At 51.8% G+C, this 20,690-nt stretch overlaps 11 protein-coding genes across 11 annotated transcripts; 6 read left to right on the forward strand and 5 right to left on the reverse strand.

Annotated features, from left to right (window-relative positions):
• Positions 1 to 595: 595 nt before the first annotated feature.
• On the forward strand, positions 596 to 1,187 carry PV05_09412 (uncharacterized protein; the record flags this gene model as incomplete). The annotated part of the gene is made up of 2 exons (XM_013455751.1): positions 596 to 948; positions 998 to 1,187. 2 exons carry the CDS (start codon positions 596 to 598, stop codon positions 1,185 to 1,187), a joined length of 543 nt encoding a protein of 180 aa, XP_013311205.1.
• Positions 1,188 to 1,193: 6 nt separating this feature from the next.
• Positions 1,194 to 2,289, forward strand: PV05_09413 (uncharacterized protein; the record flags this gene model as incomplete). The annotated part of the gene is made up of 5 exons (XM_013455752.1): positions 1,194 to 1,254; positions 1,303 to 1,730; positions 1,791 to 1,892; positions 1,952 to 2,046; positions 2,100 to 2,289. The coding sequence occupies 5 exons, from the start codon at positions 1,194 to 1,196 to the stop codon at positions 2,287 to 2,289; spliced, it is 876 nt and encodes a 291-aa protein (XP_013311206.1).
• Positions 2,290 to 2,330: 41 nt separating this feature from the next.
• On the forward strand, positions 2,331 to 2,702 carry PV05_09414 (uncharacterized protein; the record flags this gene model as incomplete). Its single annotated transcript, XM_013455753.1, has 3 exons — positions 2,331 to 2,349; positions 2,403 to 2,495; positions 2,548 to 2,702. 3 exons carry the CDS (start codon positions 2,331 to 2,333, stop codon positions 2,700 to 2,702), a joined length of 267 nt encoding a protein of 88 aa, XP_013311207.1.
• A 706-nt stretch (positions 2,703 to 3,408) lies between these two features.
• On the forward strand, positions 3,409 to 6,506 carry PV05_09415 (DNA mismatch repair protein msh-2). The gene is made up of 2 exons (XM_013455754.1): positions 3,409 to 3,471; positions 3,521 to 6,506. The coding sequence occupies exons 1-2, from the start codon at positions 3,448 to 3,450 to the stop codon at positions 6,281 to 6,283; spliced, it is 2,787 nt and encodes a 928-aa protein (XP_013311208.1). The 5' UTR covers positions 3,409 to 3,447; the 3' UTR covers positions 6,284 to 6,506.
• On the reverse strand, positions 6,374 to 7,175 carry PV05_09416 (uncharacterized protein). Its single transcript, XM_013455755.1, has 2 exons — positions 6,854 to 7,175; positions 6,374 to 6,778 (listed from the first exon to the last, which is right to left on the reverse strand). The coding sequence occupies exons 1-2, from the start codon at positions 6,990 to 6,992 to the stop codon at positions 6,516 to 6,518; spliced, it is 402 nt and encodes a 133-aa protein (XP_013311209.1). The 5' UTR covers positions 6,993 to 7,175; the 3' UTR covers positions 6,374 to 6,515.
• Positions 7,176 to 7,823: 648 nt separating this feature from the next.
• PV05_09417 (uncharacterized protein) lies at positions 7,824 to 10,057 on the forward strand (the record flags this gene model as incomplete). Its single annotated transcript, XM_013455756.1, has 2 exons — positions 7,824 to 8,819; positions 8,860 to 10,057. 2 exons carry the CDS (start codon positions 7,824 to 7,826, stop codon positions 10,006 to 10,008), a joined length of 2,145 nt encoding a protein of 714 aa, XP_013311210.1. The 3' UTR covers positions 10,009 to 10,057.
• PV05_09418 (uncharacterized protein) lies at positions 10,005 to 11,698 on the reverse strand. The gene has a single exon (XM_013455757.1). It carries the CDS (start codon positions 11,589 to 11,591, stop codon positions 10,089 to 10,091), a length of 1,503 nt encoding a protein of 500 aa, XP_013311211.1. The 5' UTR covers positions 11,592 to 11,698; the 3' UTR covers positions 10,005 to 10,088.
• A 177-nt stretch (positions 11,699 to 11,875) lies between these two features.
• Positions 11,876 to 13,909, reverse strand: PV05_09419 (uncharacterized protein). Its single transcript, XM_013455758.1, has 4 exons — positions 13,743 to 13,909; positions 13,303 to 13,692; positions 12,348 to 13,247; positions 11,876 to 12,294 (listed from the first exon to the last, which is right to left on the reverse strand). Exons 2-3 carry the CDS (start codon positions 13,688 to 13,690, stop codon positions 12,358 to 12,360), a joined length of 1,278 nt encoding a protein of 425 aa, XP_013311212.1. The 5' UTR covers positions 13,691 to 13,692; positions 13,743 to 13,909; the 3' UTR covers positions 11,876 to 12,294; positions 12,348 to 12,357.
• A 780-nt stretch (positions 13,910 to 14,689) lies between these two features.
• Positions 14,690 to 16,053, forward strand: PV05_09420 (uncharacterized protein). The gene has a single exon (XM_013455759.1). The coding sequence runs from the start codon at positions 14,966 to 14,968 to the stop codon at positions 15,191 to 15,193; it is 228 nt and encodes a 75-aa protein (XP_013311213.1). The 5' UTR covers positions 14,690 to 14,965; the 3' UTR covers positions 15,194 to 16,053.
• Positions 16,054 to 16,410: 357 nt separating this feature from the next.
• PV05_09421 (uncharacterized protein) lies at positions 16,411 to 16,730 on the reverse strand (the record flags this gene model as incomplete). Its single annotated transcript, XM_013455760.1, has 2 exons — positions 16,411 to 16,622; positions 16,703 to 16,730. The coding sequence occupies 2 exons, from the start codon at positions 16,728 to 16,730 to the stop codon at positions 16,411 to 16,413; spliced, it is 240 nt and encodes a 79-aa protein (XP_013311214.1).
• An 821-nt stretch (positions 16,731 to 17,551) lies between these two features.
• Positions 17,552 to 20,547, reverse strand: PV05_09422 (iron-sulfur clusters transporter atm1, mitochondrial). The gene has a single exon (XM_013455761.1). The coding sequence runs from the start codon at positions 20,408 to 20,410 to the stop codon at positions 18,194 to 18,196; it is 2,217 nt and encodes a 738-aa protein (XP_013311215.1). The 5' UTR covers positions 20,411 to 20,547; the 3' UTR covers positions 17,552 to 18,193.
• Positions 20,548 to 20,690: the final 143 nt, after the last annotated feature.

A 20,690-nucleotide genomic window follows, 5' to 3' on the forward strand; every position in this document is an offset into this window, starting at 1 on the left:
ACTCCACATTTGATCAAGAGGTCAAGAGGAGACCCGCGGCTGAAAGTGTCAAAATGGTGTGGATGTGGATCTGGCAGGCTTCCCTCCGCAGCCTCGACCCATACGTTTTCCCTCTTGCATTCCGGTGATTGGCGTGCGTTACGCTAATCTACCTGTGGCGCCCGATCAAGACGAGCATTTAAGGCTCACTAACTTGGGCTGTAGTGAGGGTCCAAACAGCCACGCATCAGAAAGAATCGAGCAATGCGAACATATAAGACGACAAAGGTCTGCCAGATACATGAGCCCGGCTCAACTGCTGCGAAGAACCTTTGATTAGAAGCAAACAAGATATTGTCACCCTTCGTCGACCCTCAGCTCTCCACCACCATGACCAAGAGGACGTCCACGGAGGACCAGGTGGTCGACGTCTCTCACGATGAGAGCAAGGTGATTCAGGCTCCAGAGCCGTTAGCCAGTGGCCGGCGCCAATCCGTCGCTTTCAACATTGTTGAGAACCCTCTGCAGGTGCGTCTTTGTCAGATCTCTCCCGCGCCATCGTCACTGTGGTTGATCCTCTCGTCTTTCGCAACGCATTTCCCCGGAAGAGACGGTAATGGCAGCGCGGGCTTTTGCCGAGTCGCATGGGGTGGCCGAGCACGCCGCTCGGTTCGGGCGAGCTGCTCTCGTGGCACGAGACCCCAGCCGAGCCGAGATGGTAACCGAGCTTGATGTAGATGAGCGAAGGGCGCTCGTCTACGAAAGGGACCACAAGTGGCACGGCCCTGCCATGCTTTGGTATTCCATCGCCATGTGCGCCTGCCGAGCCGCCACGCAGGGATGGGATCAGACGGGGGCCAACGGGGCCAACTTGTCCTTCCCTCAGGAGTTCGGCCTGACTGGGAAAGGGCGCGACGAATGGGTCGTGGGAATCATCAACGCCATCATCTTCTTGACGGCCGGTCTCATGTGAGTTCGCCAGCTCCCATCCGTTTTGTTGATTGACTTGGATATACAGTGGTGCCTTCATCGTCGACCCACTCAACCACTATCTCGGCCGAAGAGGCGAGATTTTCATCACCGCCTGCTGTCTCACTGCCACCCCGATTGGTTCCGCCTTTGCAACATCGTGGGAGGGACTGTTTGTGGCGCGATTCGTCATGGGCATCGGTATAGGCGCAAAGAATGCCACGGTTCCCATCTACTAGGCTGAGATGGCCCCGGCTCGAATTCGAGGAGCTCTCGTCATGTTCTGGCAACTTTGGGTCGTGGCTGGTGAGGTTAAGCCCAACACGAGAGAGGCATTTGGCTGATCATTGACAGGTATCTTCTTGGGCTTCTGTGCTAACGTGATTGTCAAAGACGTGGGTGCCATCGCCTGGCGTCTCCAGCTCGGCTCGGCCTTCATCCCATCCCTCTTCCTTCTCGTTGGGATCTTTTTCTGTCCCGAGTCACCTCGCTGGCTCATGAAGCATGGTAAATACGCTCAAGGGTTTCGATTCATGTCACGCTTGCGCGCTCATGCGATCATCGCCGCACGGGACTACTACTACTCGTGGGTGATATATGAGGAGGAAATGCGAGAGGCGAGTGGCGCGGGCTACTTCGCCCGTTTGTGGGACTGTTTCGCCGTATTCAGGATCAGGCGAGCCAGCTATGGCGCCTCGACCGTCATGATCGCTCAGCAGATGTGCGGTATCAACAGTGAGGCACTTGCCGCCTGTCGCGTTACGAAAAGTACTGACACCGTGGTAGTCATCTCGTTCTATAGCTCATCCATCTTCGAGAATGCTGGTTACACCGCTTCCTAGGCCTTATACGCGTCCCTGGGCTATGGTGCTGTTCTGGTCGTTTCAACGATTCCGGCCTTGTTCCTCATTGACACCAAAGGTCGAAGAACCTTGACTTTGGCTGTAAGTTCGCGTATCACGAGCTTGGTGTGCAGAGACAACTGATTCTTCCGACCATGCAGACCTTCCCCTTTATGTCTATCTTCCTACTAGCCGGTGGCCTGTCTCTTCTGAACACGTCGGTTAGCCGTGGCTCACAGATTGGGCCGGTGGTCTTGTAAGTTCGCCCGGCATATTGGCAACCCTCGGCTGGATACTAAAGTCTCACAGATTCGTCTACCTCTTCACTATCACCTACTCTTTGGGTGAAGGACCAGTCGCATTCCAGTACTCTGCCGAGGTGTTCCCTACCATCCAGCGAGAGCAAGGGATGGCTTGGGCCGTGTGCATCAACAATACTTTCGGTGGAATCTCAGAAAACCCCCCGGCCATTGAGACCTCACTCACAATGTCTTTGTAGCTGGCGTCCTGAGTTTGACATTCCCTTGAATGCAGACCGTCATGACTCCAACTGGAGCTTGTAAGCAGACTGTTATTGCATTCTTCGGTGTTAAACACTGACGGTGACTCTAGTCGCATTCTATGCTGGGCTCAACCTCGTCGCCTGGTTCATGATCTTCTCTTTCGTCCGCGAGACCAAGCAGCTCACCCTGGAAGAGTTGGACCGTAAGTCACACTTCGCTCGTCTGATCTGGCCTCACGCTGACGTCTCTCGCAGAGGTCTTCTCGGTCCCGACGAAAGGTTTCATCACCTATGAGTTGACCGTGTCGCTTCCATACTTCATCAAACGACACATCTTCCGGCAGAGGATCGCTAAGCCGCCGCCAATCATCGAGAGGGCGGAGAAGGCAGAGACTTTTCTGGAGGCGTAAACGGGCAGGGGAAGCCAATATTCCAAGCGTGTGCTCTGAATACCGCAGTCATTGATGAAGATTCTGCCATGGCTGTCCAGAAGGATCTTGCGCCGTGGTGGAAATTGCACACTCGATGGGGAATGGGACGCAGATCAAGACGATGACGGTAAGATAGCGATCACAGATAGTCAGCTCGTCCGGTGGGTTCGATCTCGATCATGGCCATGGTCGTGCTGTCTCCACACCACAGGACACTGCCAAATGTGATGCACCTGTGAAGTATATTTCCGTTTCATAATGGTGTAGATGGAAAAACCGTCTGAATAAGGCTCGAGAACGAAAAAGTTTAGGTAGAGTACGAAAGAGACGAATGTCCGTCCATAAAGACCTTTCTAGTGCCCTCGTACTGGGAGAGAGGTCTATTTTACTGTAGGATTGGAAGGTGATATTTTCTAGCATCGAAAGACAATCGAGGGCAGGCCACCCACCGACCTACTTACAAGACTTCCAGAATGGTGACTCTATAGGACAACAAAGTTATCCCTATCTAGCGCGGGAGAAGAATCAGGCGTCGAAGGGAGAGAGAAGGGAGTGTCTAGGTTGGTGAGTGCTGTCTAGAAGCGGCGCAGGCCGGGTGGTCCTCTTTTAGGTGCCAAGAGGTCGCGTCTTGTCAGTACTTTACGCGCTATTTCCAGTTGCGCGTCACTCGATGGTTTGTTGATGGGGGAAGTCCAACAACTTGTTGCAATTATAGTAACTCACAATGGCGTCGAGGCCGGAACTCAAGGTAAGACGAGTCCAAGAGCCATAATGGACATGGCTGACTCATGGTACAGGTTGACGATGAAGGTGGCTTCATCCGGACCTTTCGTTCCTTACCTTCAAAGCCAGATGGAGCCAGCACGATTCGTGTCTTCGACCGCACGGACTGGTACTCAGCACATGGCGAAGACGCTGAATTCATTGCTAGGACTGTCTACAAAACCACTGCGGTCATCAGAAATCTCGGTCGCAGTGACAATGCCCTTCCGAGTGTTACAATGACAACCACTGTTTTCCGAAACCTCCTCCGCGAAGCACTCTTTAAACTGGGTAAAAGAGTAGAGATATGGGAGGCATGTGGAAAGGGACAATGGAAGCTGGCTCGGCAGGCTAGCCCTGGAAACTTGCAAGCGGTCGAGGAAGAGCTAGGTTCGGGCCTGGACAGTCAAGGTGACAGTGCACCAATTATTCTGGCCGTCAAGGTCAGCGCAAAGGCAGGCGAGGCAAGAAGCGTGGGAGTTTGTTTTGCAGATGCAAGCGTCAGAGAGCTCGGTGTCAGCGAATTTCTCGATAACGACCTCTACTCCAACCTTGAAAGCCTACTCATTCAACTTGGTGTCAAGGAGTGTGTCGTGGCAAACGATGGGCAGAAAAAGGATCCCGAACTCGCCAAGATACGACAGATAGCGGACTCATGCAATATCGCCATCTCCGAGAGACCCGCTGCCGACTATGGGACGAAGGACATTGATCAGGATCTATCGAGACTCCTTAAAGGAGAAAATGCGACGGGCCTGTTACCTCAGACGGATCTCAAGTTGGCTATGGGCAGTGCAGCTGCTTTGATCAAGTATCTTGGTGCATTGACCGATCCCAGCAATTTTGGTCAGTATCGACTCTACCAGCACGACTTGAGCCAGTTCATGAAACTAGACGCTGCTGCACTTAGAGCCCTCAATCTTATGCCCGGCCCTAGGGATGGCGCGAAGAGTATGAGTCTATTTGGCCTCCTCAACCACTGCAAGACACCAATAGGAGGTCGTTTACTAGCCCAATGGCTCAAGCAACCATTGATGAAGCTGTCCGAAATTGAGACTAGGCAGCAACTTGTGGAGGCTTTTGTGACTGACACAGAACTTCGACAGACTATGCAAGAATCACATCTGCGCTCCATCCCCGACCTGTACCGGCTCGCGAAAAAATTTCAACGCAAAATGGCCAATCTTGAGGACGTGGTCCGCGCTTACCAGGTTGTCATCCGTCTTCCAGGCTTTATTGAAGCTTTGGAGACCGTCGTCGACGAACAATATCAAATACCGCTCGAAGCACAGTACACCTCAAAACTCAAGGAGTTGTCGAATTTCCTCGGCAAACTCGCAGAGATGGTAGAAACAACGGTTGACCTGGATGCACTCGATCGCCATGAGTTTATCATCAAACCCGAGTTCGACGACAAACTGCGAATCATACGAACGAAGCTCGACAAGATCAAGCACGACATGGAAGTTGAGCATCGTCGAGCCGGCAAGGATCTCAACCAAGATCTCGACAAGAAACTGTTCCTCGAGAACCACAGAGTGCACGGTTATTGCTTCAGACTTACGCGCAATGAAGCCAGCTGTATACGTAACAAGCCGAGTTATAAGGAAATTTCGACACAAAAGAATGGAGTCTATTTCACAACTCAAAAACTGCAAGAATTGAGGCGAGAGCACGATCAGCTATCGACTGCTTACAACCGAACGCAAAGCTCACTGGTCTCTGAAGTCGTCTCGGTAGCTTCGTCATACACTCCAGTCATTGAACAGCTTGCCGCCATCATCGCTCACCTGGATGTTATCGTCAGCCTTGCACATGTTTCCGTTCACGCGCCGACGGCTTATGTCCGACCCAAAATGTATGAACGTGGAACCGGCGACACCATTTTGAGAGAAGCACGGCACCCTTGTATGGAAGCTCAAGACGACATCAACTTCATCACCAACGATGTCGAATTGAAGCGAGACGAATCGAGATTTTTGATCATCACGGGTCCGAACATGGGCGGCAAGTCGACTTACATCCGCACCATCGGCTGCATTGCCCTAATGGCCCAGATCGGATGCTTCGTGCCATGTTCTGAAGCTGAGTTGACCATCTTTGACTGCATTCTTGCTCGTGTGGGTGCTTCGGACTCACAGCTCAAAGGCGTCTCGACATTCATGGCTGAAATGCTCGAGACGGCGAATATCCTGAAGAGTGCCACTAGAGACTCGCTGATCATTATTGATGAACTCGGTCGAGGGACGAGTACGTACGATGGATTCGGTCTCGCCTGGGCAATCAGTGAAGAGATTGTGGCTCAAATTGGGGCTTTCGGCTGCTTTGCGACACACTTCCACGAGTTGACTGCTCTGGCAGATAAGTATCCAAAGGCTGTGAAGAATCTGCATGTTGTTGCCTTTGTGGGAGATCAGACCGACGGTGATAGTTCGACGAAACGAAGGGAAGTCACGCTGTTGTACAGAGTCGAGCCCGGAATCAGTGATCAGAGCTTTGGTATCCACGTTGCTGAACTTGTGAGATTCCCAGCAAAGGTGGTCAACATGGCTCGACGAAAGGCCGAAGAATTGGAAGACTTCACAGCCGTGACTGGCGAGGAAAAGAAGGATGAGTACTCGAAAGAGGAAGCTGAGGAGGGGAGCAGGCTATTGAAGGCTATGTTGAAGAAATGGAAAGAGCAGGTCGAGGGACAGGATATGAGCAAGGACGAAAAACTGAAACTCATGAGGGATATGGTCAAGAGCGACGAAAAGTTGATGGCGAACCCGTTCTTCCAATCTGTCAAGGCGTTGTGAGACCTCGACGAGGATAACCTGGGTTGGAACTTTGAGCATGGCGTTACGTGGGAAGGGGTAAATCTCCATGAGATGGCTCTCTTGTCGAATGGGGTGTTTTCAAGCTTGTCATATTATGGTCTGGTATGAGGCATTTTTATCTTCTCCGCTGGTATGTCCATATGGAACGTGGAATGTACAATACTCCAGGTAATGCTGGGATGATGATCAAAGTATGCTTTTGTCTCGTGGCTTAGTTCCTGATGTTACTCCGTACATCATCCTCTCCGCCATACTCTTGAGCTCGTCTTGCAGCAATATGTTCTGGTCCCTCGCCTGGCTCGCCTTGGTCGAAGTCACCGGCCTTTGTGGGTCTTCCTGTTCCCTTTTGGATGTCACCACCTTCTTCGGGAGGGATTTCACGGTTGTTGCCTGCTCCAGAGACTTTGCTGCCGTACTCGGCTGTGCTACCGGGGAATTTGTTGGTGACGGATTGATCGATGCCGGATTCGACTGCTATGGGTTTGTCAGTATGGAGGAGCGGCGTGCAAAGACTGTGGATTGGATTGTATTGGACGGGACGGGGCGTACTGCTGTCACTTCCTCCGTGGACGGTCTTTCCTCCAAAGCCACCGTCTTGGGCGCCGTGCTTGGCCTTGTCGGAATTCAGGTCCTGCTCGGCCTTTCTGGCAATGTCCATAAGATCTTGACCCTTGTATTGTTCAGACATGGTGCTGGTGTTGGTATTGGTATGGATTTCTGTGAGCGGTGGGTGTGGGATTTGGTCTGGTTTTCAAGGAATGGTCGTGTACTTCAGAGATTTTTGGGTCGAGAACGAATCGCAGTCAGTAGGAGGTACTGCTGGCCACATATTTGTAGGAGCCACCAATGCAACGAGACTGTGAGTTATTACATCATGATGTGATATCATTCTACATCCAACACGAGGCTGAGTCCACCGAAGTCCACTCCGTATAGCAAGCTGCGCTTGACTGCGTCGGGTTTAGCGCCCATTGACGAGGCTGAGGAGACTGCCACCAGGTTTTTGATGTCGTGACAAGACCAAGAAACAGCTAGAGAATAACGCAACCTGCAGAGACGATGCTTGACCTTGATATGTCCTTTAGAGTCCGTCTGAGATACGATCGTCAGATCATGCCCCCGTGGATGCTCTTGCCGTCGTTCTACCATGCCTTTGCTTTTGAGCGCGCGCAAAGCGAAGTGCACATACGCATCGTTCTGATGTCGTGTTATTGCCTCCCGCATCATGCACCCTTCTGTGAGATGCAATATGGCTTGAAGTATCATTTTCTTTCTCCTTGCTGTTCCTGTTTCCTTCTGATCTTCTCCTGAAGTGGGTATGATAACAACGAAGATCTGTTCGTGATCGGAACGTGAAGGGAGGATGTGGAAGGCACGAACGGCAACAAACAATCCCAAGCAGGAACAGATGTGTTGTTGCCTCCTGATGAAATCCTCTCTCATCATTCACACCTCGCTGAACTACTATCTCCAATCGTATCGATCTAGTCATTCTGCTCACCTTACAATTCCAGGAACAATGCCGCAGTCATCAACACCAACTGACCCTGCTGCTATCAGCGCCAGAAGTAGTCGGTCATCTGTCTCTGCCATTCCACGTCCAACATCTGGCACATCTCGCCGTGCCACACCGAGTGGTATCGGCGGCAACCAAGCATGTTCAGGGCTGGGCAAGCCAATCTTCGATCAAGGACAAAATCTTAGGAAACCATGGAATCTCAATGATGGTGCACCTCCTTCATCCTTTCGCATGCCTCAATCCTCATCGATCAGCCCAGAATCTCTTCCGCCGTACGCTCACCGGTCTCGGCAGGATGTCTCTGGCGTCCGACAACAGCTCTACATCCGTAATTTATCGACAAAATCTTTGAACGATCCAGAATCCGCAACATCGCCTCAATTCAAACATGGCAGTGGCCTTCCCAAGTCAAAGACCATGACAAACCTCTTTTCCTTGCCACGAGACATCACTCCGAAACGCTTGCTGCAACCACTCGGGCCGCCACTACCAAGAACACAAACTCTTGGGAACATGACGTGCTTCGGCTCGACGAGCTCGACGCCGTCTCCAAGAAAGCCGACTTCGATTACAGTATCAACGCTGAGGAGGAACCACGATGATGCAAGTCAACTCCACATGGCAGATGTGCTAAACGAAAGCAGAATGACAGACAAAGAGATGGAATTGATGCTACAAGTACAGAGAGAAGCGGCCGTAAACCGTATCCGCCTCAGGAATTCAATCGGAGGACGTCATGCAGCGAGCGAATATCCGTCACCACCAGGTACAGCGCAGCCTTGGGCGACGGACTGGCATAAGAGCACACCATGCATTACACTTCCAGTTCAAGACGCGATACCACCTCGACGACCTGCTGCCCTTCAACGAAAATCCTCATCTGGCCGCCTACTCTCAATCAATCCGACTATAGCCAATCAGTATTGCGTCGATAGTGATCCCCCTACCGCAACGACAGTGACAAGCGCGACGGGGTCTAGTTGGAGTGGACCACCAGTGGAGAAATCGAAGCAGGCAGGACATGACTCGCCTGTAGATCAAACCCCAAACTGACGAGACCCAGGTATGTCGTGCAGAGAGCACACAGTATTGGGCCGGCCGGTACGTGTCCTTGAGCGACCGCCTTAGGAAAGAAGAGATGCAGAGTACGAAGCCGCTTTCCCTCCTAGACTCAACCAACAAGAAGCTCGACCACATGTTTGAGACCGCCGAAAGAGCTCGAATCAGAACCTCCTTGAAGGAATTGAGACAATGTTGTATGACAGGAGAAGCCTTGGAGAGTCTTGAAAATTTCGAAGCTAGACTGTTGGAGAAGCTTGGGATCCAGCGTCAGAGTCTCTATCGCGCAGAAAGTTCTGTTCCTTCGGACAATGACCCACGACTAAAGGTTTCGGGCAGTGGTGGCTTAAGGTCTTCAATGGCGTGGAGCTTGCCGCGCTCTCCTGGCAACACCTCCACACCGACAAGTGTTGTCTCGAGCATCAACGCCGAAGCTGTCATGACTAGCCACCCAAATGCATTCTACGGCGACGGCGGCATGGCAAAAAGCAAGACGACGGGGAATCTGGCATCCTTTATTCCTACGATTACAAAGAAGCAAAGAAATCCCACGGTCAAGACCGATTCGGAGCCAGATACTAGTGAATCAAAGTCGCATCGACGCAGGACGTCGTATTTTGAATGTTCTCCCGAGTTTCGAGCCCAGGTTATGAAGCAAAGGGAAGCTCGAGCGGCACGCAGAGCTGCCGAGACTCATCGACGTTCTGGTTCACGTGTGCTGTCCATTGGTCTGGTTAAGAGCGGGAGTCGAAATCTCGAATCGCAATCAATTTCAAAGGACACTCCCCTTGCAGAAAGAGACCGTGGTGAGACCTTTGGTAGCAAGGTCCACAAATTTGACCCGGTGGTGAGAAGTCTTGACTGTGCCATGTTAGAGAGTGGCCATGGCATCCCGCCCACAGCCCCGACAACCGATGCTTTCTCTCCGCCGCTTGAAGTGGTCACTGTAAATGGTGGCGAGGAGAAGGTAATCAAGTCGCGCCGCAGACGCGAGAGGCAACTCAGCGGAGAAATGGTGAAGAACTTCTTTGGCGCAGGAGTCCGTGAGGTGAGGAAGATGGGTCGACGAGTTGGAGCAATGAGTTTGGGAAGCAGTGAGGATTTGGTGCCTCCGGGTCAAAAGTAGATTCAGGCCAAGTTCTGTGTTGGCAAAACGACTATTTTGTAGAACCGAGAAGCGTGGACAGATCCAGCGCGTGTATTAACCTATACAGCTACCCAATGTATCTCCAACTGGACACTTCTTTCGCCATCACCATCATCAGCATAAATGTCGACCTTGTCGAACCGCCGCGGAACATGGTCAGCGTAGAATGTCGTCCTATTTTGGTATGACAAGACATGCGGGTTCTCGTTGTCTGTAGAAAATATGCTCTGGACCGTCGTGGACTTCGTGCACTCCAATTTGCCAGTGCGTACGCTGAACACGCATGGCGAGTAACTCGACGAAAGGGAGAAGAGCGGTGCTTGGCCGGGGTCGACAATGTCAGGTTGTGCTTTGAAGGTCGCGCATGTCCCGGAGACGTACCACTGTCCGAGGCGGATGAGGCAGCCTCTCTGTGTTGACAACAATTCATCGGACGAGGAGGACAGGATGTTTTGCGTTGGCGGTGATTCGTTAGAAGGAGAGGAAGAGGGAGAGGAAGAGGAAGAGGTACCGTCGAGGATATGGATTGCAAGATGGCCCTTCCCTGTGAATGGAGCGGATGTGGGAATGGTCGTGCTAGTCGCCGTGGTTGTGGTACGACTTGGAGAAGGACCAGGGTGGCCGCCGTCAGGATTCTTGTCCTTGGGAAGATATTTGATGCCCTGGCTGGGACAGTTCGACTTTGCGCCGTCAGGGTTGGTGGGTACGAAGATGTCGCGAACAGTGGATGCGTCGAGGAGTGGTGACATACGTCTTTCATTGGGGTCTTCGTGCTCGTGCTCGTGTTCGGGATAACTGTTCCTCAGCGAACCCATGACTGAGAAATGGTACCATATTTCATTCAGTTCGCCGGCGTGTGTGCATCGAAATGTCACGGGGTATCCGTGTGGAGAAGATTCGATGGCTTCTTCGAGTTCACGCAGCGTGTAGCGTTGATGGCGGGACGGCAGGATGCCAGCCTCGGCGAGGAGCGTGTACGTGTCGAGCGTGCGGAACAGGGATGTCGTGTGGACGAAGTAATCCAGCACGGACAGGTCGGGGTTCTCCTGGGAATGGTAGCAATCTGGGTCGAGGGTCGAAATGCATGTGCCGTGTTTGTTCCATTCGTGCGCCCAGAGGTGTTGGGGCTGGTCGTCGAGCGAGAGCCAGTACGTGTCCATGAAATCAAGGAGGTCATCGTGCGTGGTGTGCGTGTGGTTGAGCAGGGACGTGAGTAACGTGCGGATGTCAGAGGGTGAGTGCGAGCGTGACGAGTCGCAGAAGGTGTCGAAGCCGCCGGCGCAGAGGTCCGGCCACAAACCGTGGATGGTCCAGGATGTGTTGGGCCCCAGGGCGGGAGATGAGTCCCAGAATTGAGTCTGGAGGAAGTGGCCGCTTGGGTGGTTGAGGCAGCATGTGTTGATCTCGCGGGGCGGAGGGAACGGGCAGGATAGTGATGGTGGATTGGGACATGAAGATTGAGAGGTTGGAATGGTGGTGGTATGAGTATCAAGAGGCGGGAGGAAGGGTGAGAAGTTGAGAAGGGAGGAGATGAGGGGGAGTTTGTATAGCGTGTCGAGCATGGTGAAGGATCGAGGGGAGGATCGTCCGCTGTTGTATGTTGGTGACAGACAGGCTCAACTATGGACTTGTATCATTGCGCTTGATGCATAGTGTAGACAAATGCTGGGGTGTCTCTCGACTACCGACTAGTTACGGACTTGGAAGTCGTCGACTTGGAGTTTCACAAGCGCGAGACGCGTCGAAATATGATGTAAACAAGGCTGAGATCATGTGACGAGGCTGAGAAATTAAGAGCCACACGAGAGCCCAGGAGCGGTCGGCAATGTACGAGTAATTGAACGTCGCTCAATATATTATTTGACGCATACTTGATAACTTCCAAGGCCAGATGATTACACATGAAGGACCGGTCAATCTCAATCTCAACCGTTTCCATGAACCGAACCCAACATAGAGGAACTAGATGCCATCGAACTAACCCGTGGAACAGTCTTTCCTTCCTGCAGTCTTCCATAAATGCCTGCCGGAGATGTCTTTTTTGGGATTTTCGCTCCTTGATTCTTTCACCCCTTTCTGTTAGCTTCCGCCCTCCAGGAATGTCCCTGGACTTCTCCGTCCAGGTAAACAATAGGTCGATATGCCTTTTGATGATATCCGACCAAGGCAGACCAAAAGGGGCGGGCGTACCCAAACCAATCCCGTCAGCATCAGCGACAAGCTCCGCTTTGTTCGCATTACATGCGCCTATTCCCCTCCATCGCGCTGTCTTAGTCATTAAATTTGGCCATCAGTTGTGGGGGAAGGTCGACACTTACCAGAGACCATTTACATGTCAATGCGATACTGCAGGCTCATGATCGGATTCGCAGCCGTAACATTCAGAGCTTGAGTGGTGAAGGTGGCGTTCGACATGGCGGACGACTCACCCCAAAGGACCTGGCTGTCCATGTCGAAGCAATTCGTCTTGATGTCCCCACCACATAAATCCCATACTGTATGGTCATCCAGCTTGCAGAATTTGCCCTCGTGCAGATTGGCGTAATGAGGACCCGCCATGTTTGGCTGGCTACAAACGTACTCGGCGCTCATATCCAGCTCGGTGCTCGTCGAAAGAGCCCACCAAAGTTGGTGCATTTCATTCGGCTCGGATTCCTCGTCGGCTGTGGAAGCATCGGTCTCCCGCCGATCGAGGACAGGCGTAGCAGTACGTCGACGTGCTAGTGTTGTGTCGGTTAAGGCCCATTGCTTGACATTGTCGTTGGTTACATATTTGGGATCGAGATAAGTAGGTTGGTCTCCGTCATATGTTAGAGGTGGTTTGAAGACGTTGATTCGCACATGTAATTTGCCATTCTGCTTTTCAGGCCAAGCTTCCATCCGACCTGAACTCTTACAGAACAAGTCTTTGTTCTCCTGCAAGGCATTGACAGTATCGTTGTTGCCTCTGAAATCGCGGATGTGGAAGGCGACAGTGTACGGCATATTCGAACCCTTTGCCCAGGGTTTTTTGCGATCTCCAAAAGAGTCGTTACCGTCTATCCAGAAGCACTGCGGCCTGTAGGTGGCGCTTCTCTGTCCAGGAATAGGGAGCTCTGTTGCCGATACATAGCTTCTCCAGCCACAGAGTTTGGACGGAATGTCCCCAAGGATGAGGTCGGAGCCACCATCAGGATAGGTGATGGCGATGGCAGAGATGCAGAGGGCGTCGTCCCCGTCTAGGATTTTCAGGTCAGTGAGGCCCAAGGTCGCCCATGAAAAAGGCCCACTTACTTGCCGAAATTGCTATATAACTTGCTCGAGCGTTACTGTGCACCCAAGCGTCGGTTGGTTTCGCGTTTTCCAGATCATAGCCCTCGATCTCGTAGTCTCTGAAATTTCCCTCGGGTATCGCACCCTCTGGCGGGATGAAAATTGTAGTGCCGAGGGATCTTCCCAATTCGTCGTATAGGCGGACGTTTGGCTTCGCCCCTCCCAAGCTGCTATGTCTAGCATTTGCTCTGTTGTAGTCCATCCCGGCCCAGATGCGAACTCTGGTTTTGTATGGAGTTGGATCCTTGTCGCCAAAAATATGCCAGTCCTCCAATAGCTTGCTCACTAAAGTGCCTCCCGCTGTTACTGCGATGGGTATGACCCAGTTTATGGGCAGTAGAGAAGACATGACTGCCTCGTGTTAGTCATCACTTCCCAGAAGTCTAGGACCAAAGGCCTACCTGGTGATGATCACGAATTGTCGATCCACAAGGCTGACGAGCTCTGGCAGTTCAAGCCAGATGCGGAGCAAAAAGTCTGCGAGAAGATGGGATGAAGGCTCAAGGGGACGAGAGAATGCTTGTGCAAAGAGAAGATGATTTGAGGAGAGAATGGGCGTGAGGAAGAGGCAAACGGACGTATTTATATATACTTGCTTGCCTTCGGCGACCACCGTTGAGAAAAAGTGTCTCCCAGCACATACTCGTATTTCCCGATTCTGTCTCGGATTGCATCGAGCGTACCATGGTGGGCGAGAATGTTGTCTTTGATATGTGGGGAGGAACCTCCGTACCATTTGACTGGGATCTTGCCGCCCGACGAAAGATATTTTCAGACGCTCGGATTCACAAGCGGGTGATCACTCACCAAGACTTTATCTTCACTTGGACGGGGTTTGGGCATCGGTGCCAGAACGACTTCGAGACTGACTGCGGAAAGCTAGTTCTTTCAGCGTCCTCGAGTCAAAGGCTCGGCAACCACCATTTCATAGGTAGATACATGCTGCGTACTCCGTAGGGTATGTCCAATCGCTCATCGCTGATAGGTGATGGGTGATCGCGGGCGGCTGGACCATATCCTCGTCAGTGGGGAACATTTCTCTGGTTCTGTGCATTTGACGACAGCGGTGGATGAGATACCACGAGTGTGCACGAGGAAGGCTCGACGGAAAACGCAGATGTACGGAGGATCAGAAGGACCTTCTGTGCCTGGTCTTGATTGGCTTGAGCCTCACTAGCCCATCAAGGTCATCCATGCTTAGGTACAGGCAGTTAGGCGTGCTTGGGCTGTTGTGTCTCCAGTTCAGCCCCCATGTTTCGACCTCACTGGCCCCGACCGTCCAATCTGATAAGGCTAGTGAGGCCTTCTACCGCCTATCTCAACCCTCTCCAACACAACCTCGATACCTCACTGTTCGTGCCCAGCGCTTAGTCTGGCACCAGCCCGTCACGGCCGACATCATTCTCTCTGTATCTCGGATCGTCGGCGATGTGATTCACATTCACTCTCAGCTTTGAAGCCACTACATATTTGATCCTCCTTCGTTCCATCAGGACCGCGCATCCCACTGTCATTCCGTAAACACTGAAACAATAGTTCACCATACGCCCAACGAACCGCAAAAACGTCGTCAGTGCTTTGAGCAACGACCTGCCTCTACAGTGCTACGCGGAAAGAAAGAACAATGGGCCGCATTTCCCAATTCTTCGCATACCTACACTCCATCCTCGTTCAGGTACCGCAACATGGCTACCACAACATCTCTCGGGTCGTGCAGCCGCAGATCCGCAGTCTTTCGGAGAGCTTCACCGCCAGTTCTAACCGCATCAGCAAAGACATTGAGCTTCAGCCGATGAAACCGAATCGCGATGCCGCTGCGAAACAGACGGAAAACCCCAAAGCACGAGGCTGAATGGCCCCGTGGATGATCGTCTGTGAAGTCTCTTATGACTCCCAAAAAGCATAGAAGATGAGGTTGGGCTGAGAAGATACGAGAAGAGATAACAACCTACTCCGTACGCTACGCGCATTTACCGGTCAAGAGACATCGTGCGATATCTCCCATGCCAGCGCAGTTTGCCATGCTCTGATGTGGGATACACTTCTGCGACAATTCGCGCTTTCACACCGTAGGGCACTCAACACGTGCCCTACGGGTCTCTGTTAACGTTTCCTTCATTACGGAGCGCAACGTCACTGCGTAGGAATCGCCCGCTAGAATAGGGCGACCGCCTACTCCCATCCTGGCACGCATCCCGAACAACCGTGCGCGCATTTGTCCCAATGATGAAGCTCAACGCACGACTATGCGCCAATTTACGAACCTGCATTTCTCCTCCCTGCCGACACTGACACGCAATTCACTGGAATGATCGTGGGGGGACTCAGGTAGGGACGGCCACAATTCGGAGCACACGGGCCATACTCAGAGTCATACTCGGCCAGACGAATTTTCGCACCTCATCGCGTATAATAGGACCAGAACATCTCGTTATGTGGTACTCTAACTCCCGGCACTGACCCGGATGTCGAGAAGATTGAAATACGTTGTCGATCATTTGGTAATCTGCGAAGACTTCTTTGAAGGAGCTGAGCAGGGTATTATATCGTCTGATAGCACCATCCGATATAGCTTGCTCCTTTTACGGAGTACTTCTAAAGAGGGACGTGCCGAGCTGCTGGTCGTTGGCCCTAGCTGAACGCGATGGTCTGAGCACAGGGTTCGAGATCGATAAGAGCCGTACACGAGATAGAGAACGTCAGAGCATGGACTGGAAAGATAAAGTAATATTCACCACTCCTACCTCTTTGGTGGGGTGAGTCTGCTATACTCCCTCTCGTCCGCCGACACTCCCCTTCGAAAGTTGGTACACTTGCTCAACAGCAGTGCCCAGTAACTGTAGATGTACCCAGGGCAAAGGTTTCTCAGTACCGCCTTCTCTAATGATACTTCTCATAACAAATGAAATCTTCGTTCTTGTCCGTGTGACTGTAAAGATCAAATCGTGCTGCTTCAAACCCAAAACGCAGGACGCCCGATGCTATGCTGAATTCCAACCGATAAAATATAGACACAGAATGTACAGCAGTACTTCCAGAAAACGTCATGACCAGTGTCCGAAGAGGTAATCATCTGCGATGATTAGGTGGTGCCCAGAACATGGTCCGTCTCTTGTTCGAACTGCCGGAGCTACCAGTCGAATTGGCAGACACAGGACTGTCGAGGTAGTCGGCTCCGCTGGGGTAGACATATTCACCATCAACGTACTGGGCGCCGGTGTTGTAGGTCATTCGATTCTTGCGACGGGCGTATTTCTGCTCAAGGCGGTAGAGTTCGAGTTCTGCAAAGAGACTGTTAGCCAGATCTCCGAAACAGGTGCGCGTGCATTTCAAGCAAGCAAAGTGCCAGGTTGCGACTCACTTGACTGTAGCTTGTCGAAGAGACCCATTTTGGACGACTCAAGAGCTTCAGACGAGTTGGGAGATGGCGAGGTGATGCGGTTCGGAAAGGATATGGCTTATAGTCCACAGTCCAGTAGTGAGCTGCTTTCGTATGATATTCCCAGAGGATGCGTCTGTTTCCAGAGCCTCGTGACCAGGATTGGGAAGCCAATCCGTTGACTCTTTCGATTCGGCCTTCCGAGAGGAGAGTGTGTCGCGATAGGTTCAAAGATAGAGATTCGCGATGAGTCGCGCTTTTCGCGGTCCGAGCGGAGGAACGTATGGAGCGAGGATGATCTCACAGTCGCATGTGATGAAGAAGGGTTTGGCATGCACTGATCTGAGACCGGATCTAGTTGCAGAATATCTAAATCGCAGTGATGACTTATCCTGCCAGGTGTATGCGGGTTTCTGAAACAAAGATGACCGCAGGAAGGAGTCGTGTTGAATGTGGATTGCGGCACAATACTGCACACTGGATCTGCTAGAGACGACGAAAGTAAGTCAAGGGAGGGATGTCAGGAAATATGTCATGCTCGTCGCCAGCGACAAGGTCCGGTGGGAAGTGGTACCCATTATCAAGGGAGGAGGCAGGGTGGGATTCCTGGTAAGAAAGGAGTCGGCTCAAGAAAGAAACGGACAGTCGCAATTTCTGCAGGCATCTTTAGTTGAACGTTAGACGGAAGCTAGCCTAATTAGCTCGCCTAGATCGCGATGGTTCCTGCCTAGAGAGCCTAGAGATTGAACCTAAAGGGCCCAAGAACCTTTTCTTAGCGTTGGCACGTCAAGCGGAGAATCTCAGAAGCTGGGGCAGTGGAAGTGACAGGTCTTGATGAAATTTCTTGAAGTTACTTATTCATCGAGGACGGAGATGCGATCACTATAACCCTACATGAACATTTCCCATGACGTTGTCCATCTGTATCCATTCCTTCAGAGTATCCAAGCGAGCCCTTATATCCAAAGCACGCCGGCCTTTGCCATGCGTACGACGGTGGTTTTCCATGCAAGCCATAGAAGTCAAAATGATCGGCGGACTGAAGCAGATCCGCCAGTAAAAGTTCTTCTTGAGCGGTCAGTGTGGGCATTTCCCCCAGCAAGCGAATGCCACGTGCCAGGGGGCGAAAGTGACCCCTGTCTCTGAACAGACTTTCCATCATCTCGGTTCCAGCGTAACCTCGTCTGAACTGCTTGGCTGTCCAGGTACTTTCATTGATATCGGACCTTCGTATCTGTGTGAATCTGGCAACTGAGTCCATTTCTGGTCGACCTCCGAGATAGAGGGCAGGACCTACAGAACTTGCTCTCCCTGCAGGCCGGGCTTTGACATTGAGTGCATCAGATTTGCGTGGAGAACCACGGTCGGACTCAAAGGTGCAGAGGCTTCGGGCCTTGCTTCTGGAGCCAAAGCTCGGTTCTCGGGCCCAATAAGTCTGTCACCCATCAATACTCGGTCATGATGGGGGCAATATCAGTTCTTTTTCTCCTCCGACTGGCGCTCTTCTTCCAATGAACGCTCCAGCGTCATGTCTTGCCCGATGGAGACTTCTTGTGCGGTCCACAAATCGGCATACAATCCATCCATAGCAAGCAACTCTGCATGAGTACCTTGCTCAAATACACGACCCTCCTTCAGCACAAAGATGATATCGCTGTCATAAATGGTACGAAGCCGGTGTGCCACAAACACGCTTGTGCGTGCCTTCTCCTTCAGAATACTGTTGATGTTCTGGAGAAGTGTCTGTTCTGTGTAGGTATCGAGTGCTGATGTAGCCTCATCGAAGAACAGTAGAGGTGGGTCCTTCAAAATCAGTCGGGCAACAGCAAGGCGTTGCTTCTCACCACCTGAGATCATCATACCTCTTTCGCCGACCATGGTGTTCCATCCAGCCGGTAGACGTTCAATGAGGTCGAAGATTCTGGCTCGTTGAGCTGCTCGTTTGACATCGTCGAGGGAAGCGTCGATTTTGCCGTATCGAATGTTGTGCTCAATAGTATTATTGAATAGCGGTGTGTCTTGCGGGACCACTCCAATGCTTTGCCGCAAGCTGTCCAGGCTGACCTCACGGACATTCTGACCGTCGATGGTAATAGTGCCAGAATCTGCGTCATAGAAGCGAAACAACAGTCGAAGGATTGTCGACTTTCCACAACCACTTGGTCCGACAATGGCCACTTTCTTCCCTGCCGGAATAGTCATGCTCAAATTTCTCAGAATTGGTCGGTCGGCGTGATAACCAAAGGTGACATTCTCAAATTTGATTTCTCCGCCCCGAGTCAGCGCCAGTGGCCTTGGATTAGCCACTTCTTTCACTGTGACGTTAACCTTCTGAAGGTTGAAGAGTGTCTCCATGTCCAGAAGGGATTGCCGAAGTTCTCGATACACCGACCCCAGAAAATTCAATGGAACTGAAAGTTGAAAGACCAACTGGTTGACCATCACCAAATCTCCCACAGTTAATGAACCTTCAGCCACACCGTTTGCGGCCATATACATCATCCCTGCCAATGCACTCGAAAAGATGACATTCTGGCCGGTGTTCAGAAACGCCAATGATGTTGTAACCTTGATAGAAGCATCCTCGTATTTCTTGAGTGCTTTGTCGTAGCGGCTGACCTCGAATTTCTCATTGTTAAAGTACTTGACCGCCTCATAATTGATAAGCGTGTCCACTGCTACCGTAGCTCCCTGGTTGTCTGCTGCATTTGCTTGTCTCCGGAATTTCGTTCTCCACGACGTCGTAGTGATTGTAAAGGCTGAATACGCTACCATCGTGGCTCCGGTGATGGCGGCGAACTGAGCTCCATATTGGTATGTCAAGATGCCACAGACCATGCCAATCTCGAGCACGGTAGGGAAGATGTGAAACAGCATAGATGTCAGCAAGAAGCTGATGCCTTTCGTACCTCGGTCGAGTGCTCTGGTGAGTCCACCAGTTTGCCTCGACAGATGGAAATTGAGATCCAGGCGCAGCAGGTGCTGAAACACATTGCGAGCAACATTTCTTATAGCTTTCTGAGCGACACTGGCAAAAACGGCATTTCGTAACTCTTGAAACAAGGTGGCGCCGATTCTGGTGGCTCCGTAAGCGACGAGCATTGAGCCAGCAACTGTCCAGGCGGTTCCGCCAACGGCCAAGAAATCAATGTTCATCGAGTCGACAATGTTCTTGAAATAAAAGGGTACGTTGACGTTCAATATCTTGGCCGACACCAGAAGGCCCAAGGCTGCTCCAACCCGTACTTTGGTTCCCCAGTCTCCCCTAGGCCAGAGATATTGGAGCATTTCTTTCATAATCGCAAAGTCGACTTTACGTTGTTCCTTGTTGGACACGACCTTTTCCGATAAGAGAGTCGCATCCTTTTTGGCTGTCTCTTCGGCAGCTTTGGCCGTGTTGGTACCCTGTAAGGTCTCTGGCTTGGTAACTTCGGCGCCTTCTGCTCGGCTGGGCGGGGCTTCTGCAACCTTGCTGGCTTGAATCGATCTTTTGGCGGCGTCATCTCGGTTTAGCAAGGCTGATTGGGCGAAGGTACGACGAACGCCATCCCTCGCCGACGAGTGATATGCGAGATTCCAAGTCGCGGTTCTCGTGCAGCCCAGATTGTAAAAGTGTCGCCTCCCGCAGCTGTGAACAGTCCGCGAAAGCATGATTGTATAAGCAGGCCCTAGTCTTCCAGCAACGAGCATTGGGATTGCCCTGAGCCCTTGGGCGTCAATTTACGACATGAGCACTATCATCAGCTGCTCAATAGATTCAAGCGTGTGCACCGAATCGATTATGGCCGGCGATCAGACGCGTCGATGTGTAATGTGTGGACGATGAGCCCATTCTGCTGAATCTGATGCCATCTCTGTGGTCGGGCAAGAATTCTCCGTCTAAGCCGCGAAGGAGTGGTATGCTTCGCCGTATACTAAGCTAGTCCTGCAAAGGTTAGGCTGTTCATGGTCCTCTTTGCATCAGCCTTGT

Source organism: Exophiala xenobiotica, assembly GCF_000835505.1.
Source record: "Exophiala xenobiotica strain CBS 118157 unplaced genomic scaffold supercont1.6, whole genome shotgun sequence".
Lineage (NCBI taxonomy): Eukaryota > Fungi > Ascomycota > Eurotiomycetes > Chaetothyriales > Herpotrichiellaceae > Exophiala > Exophiala xenobiotica.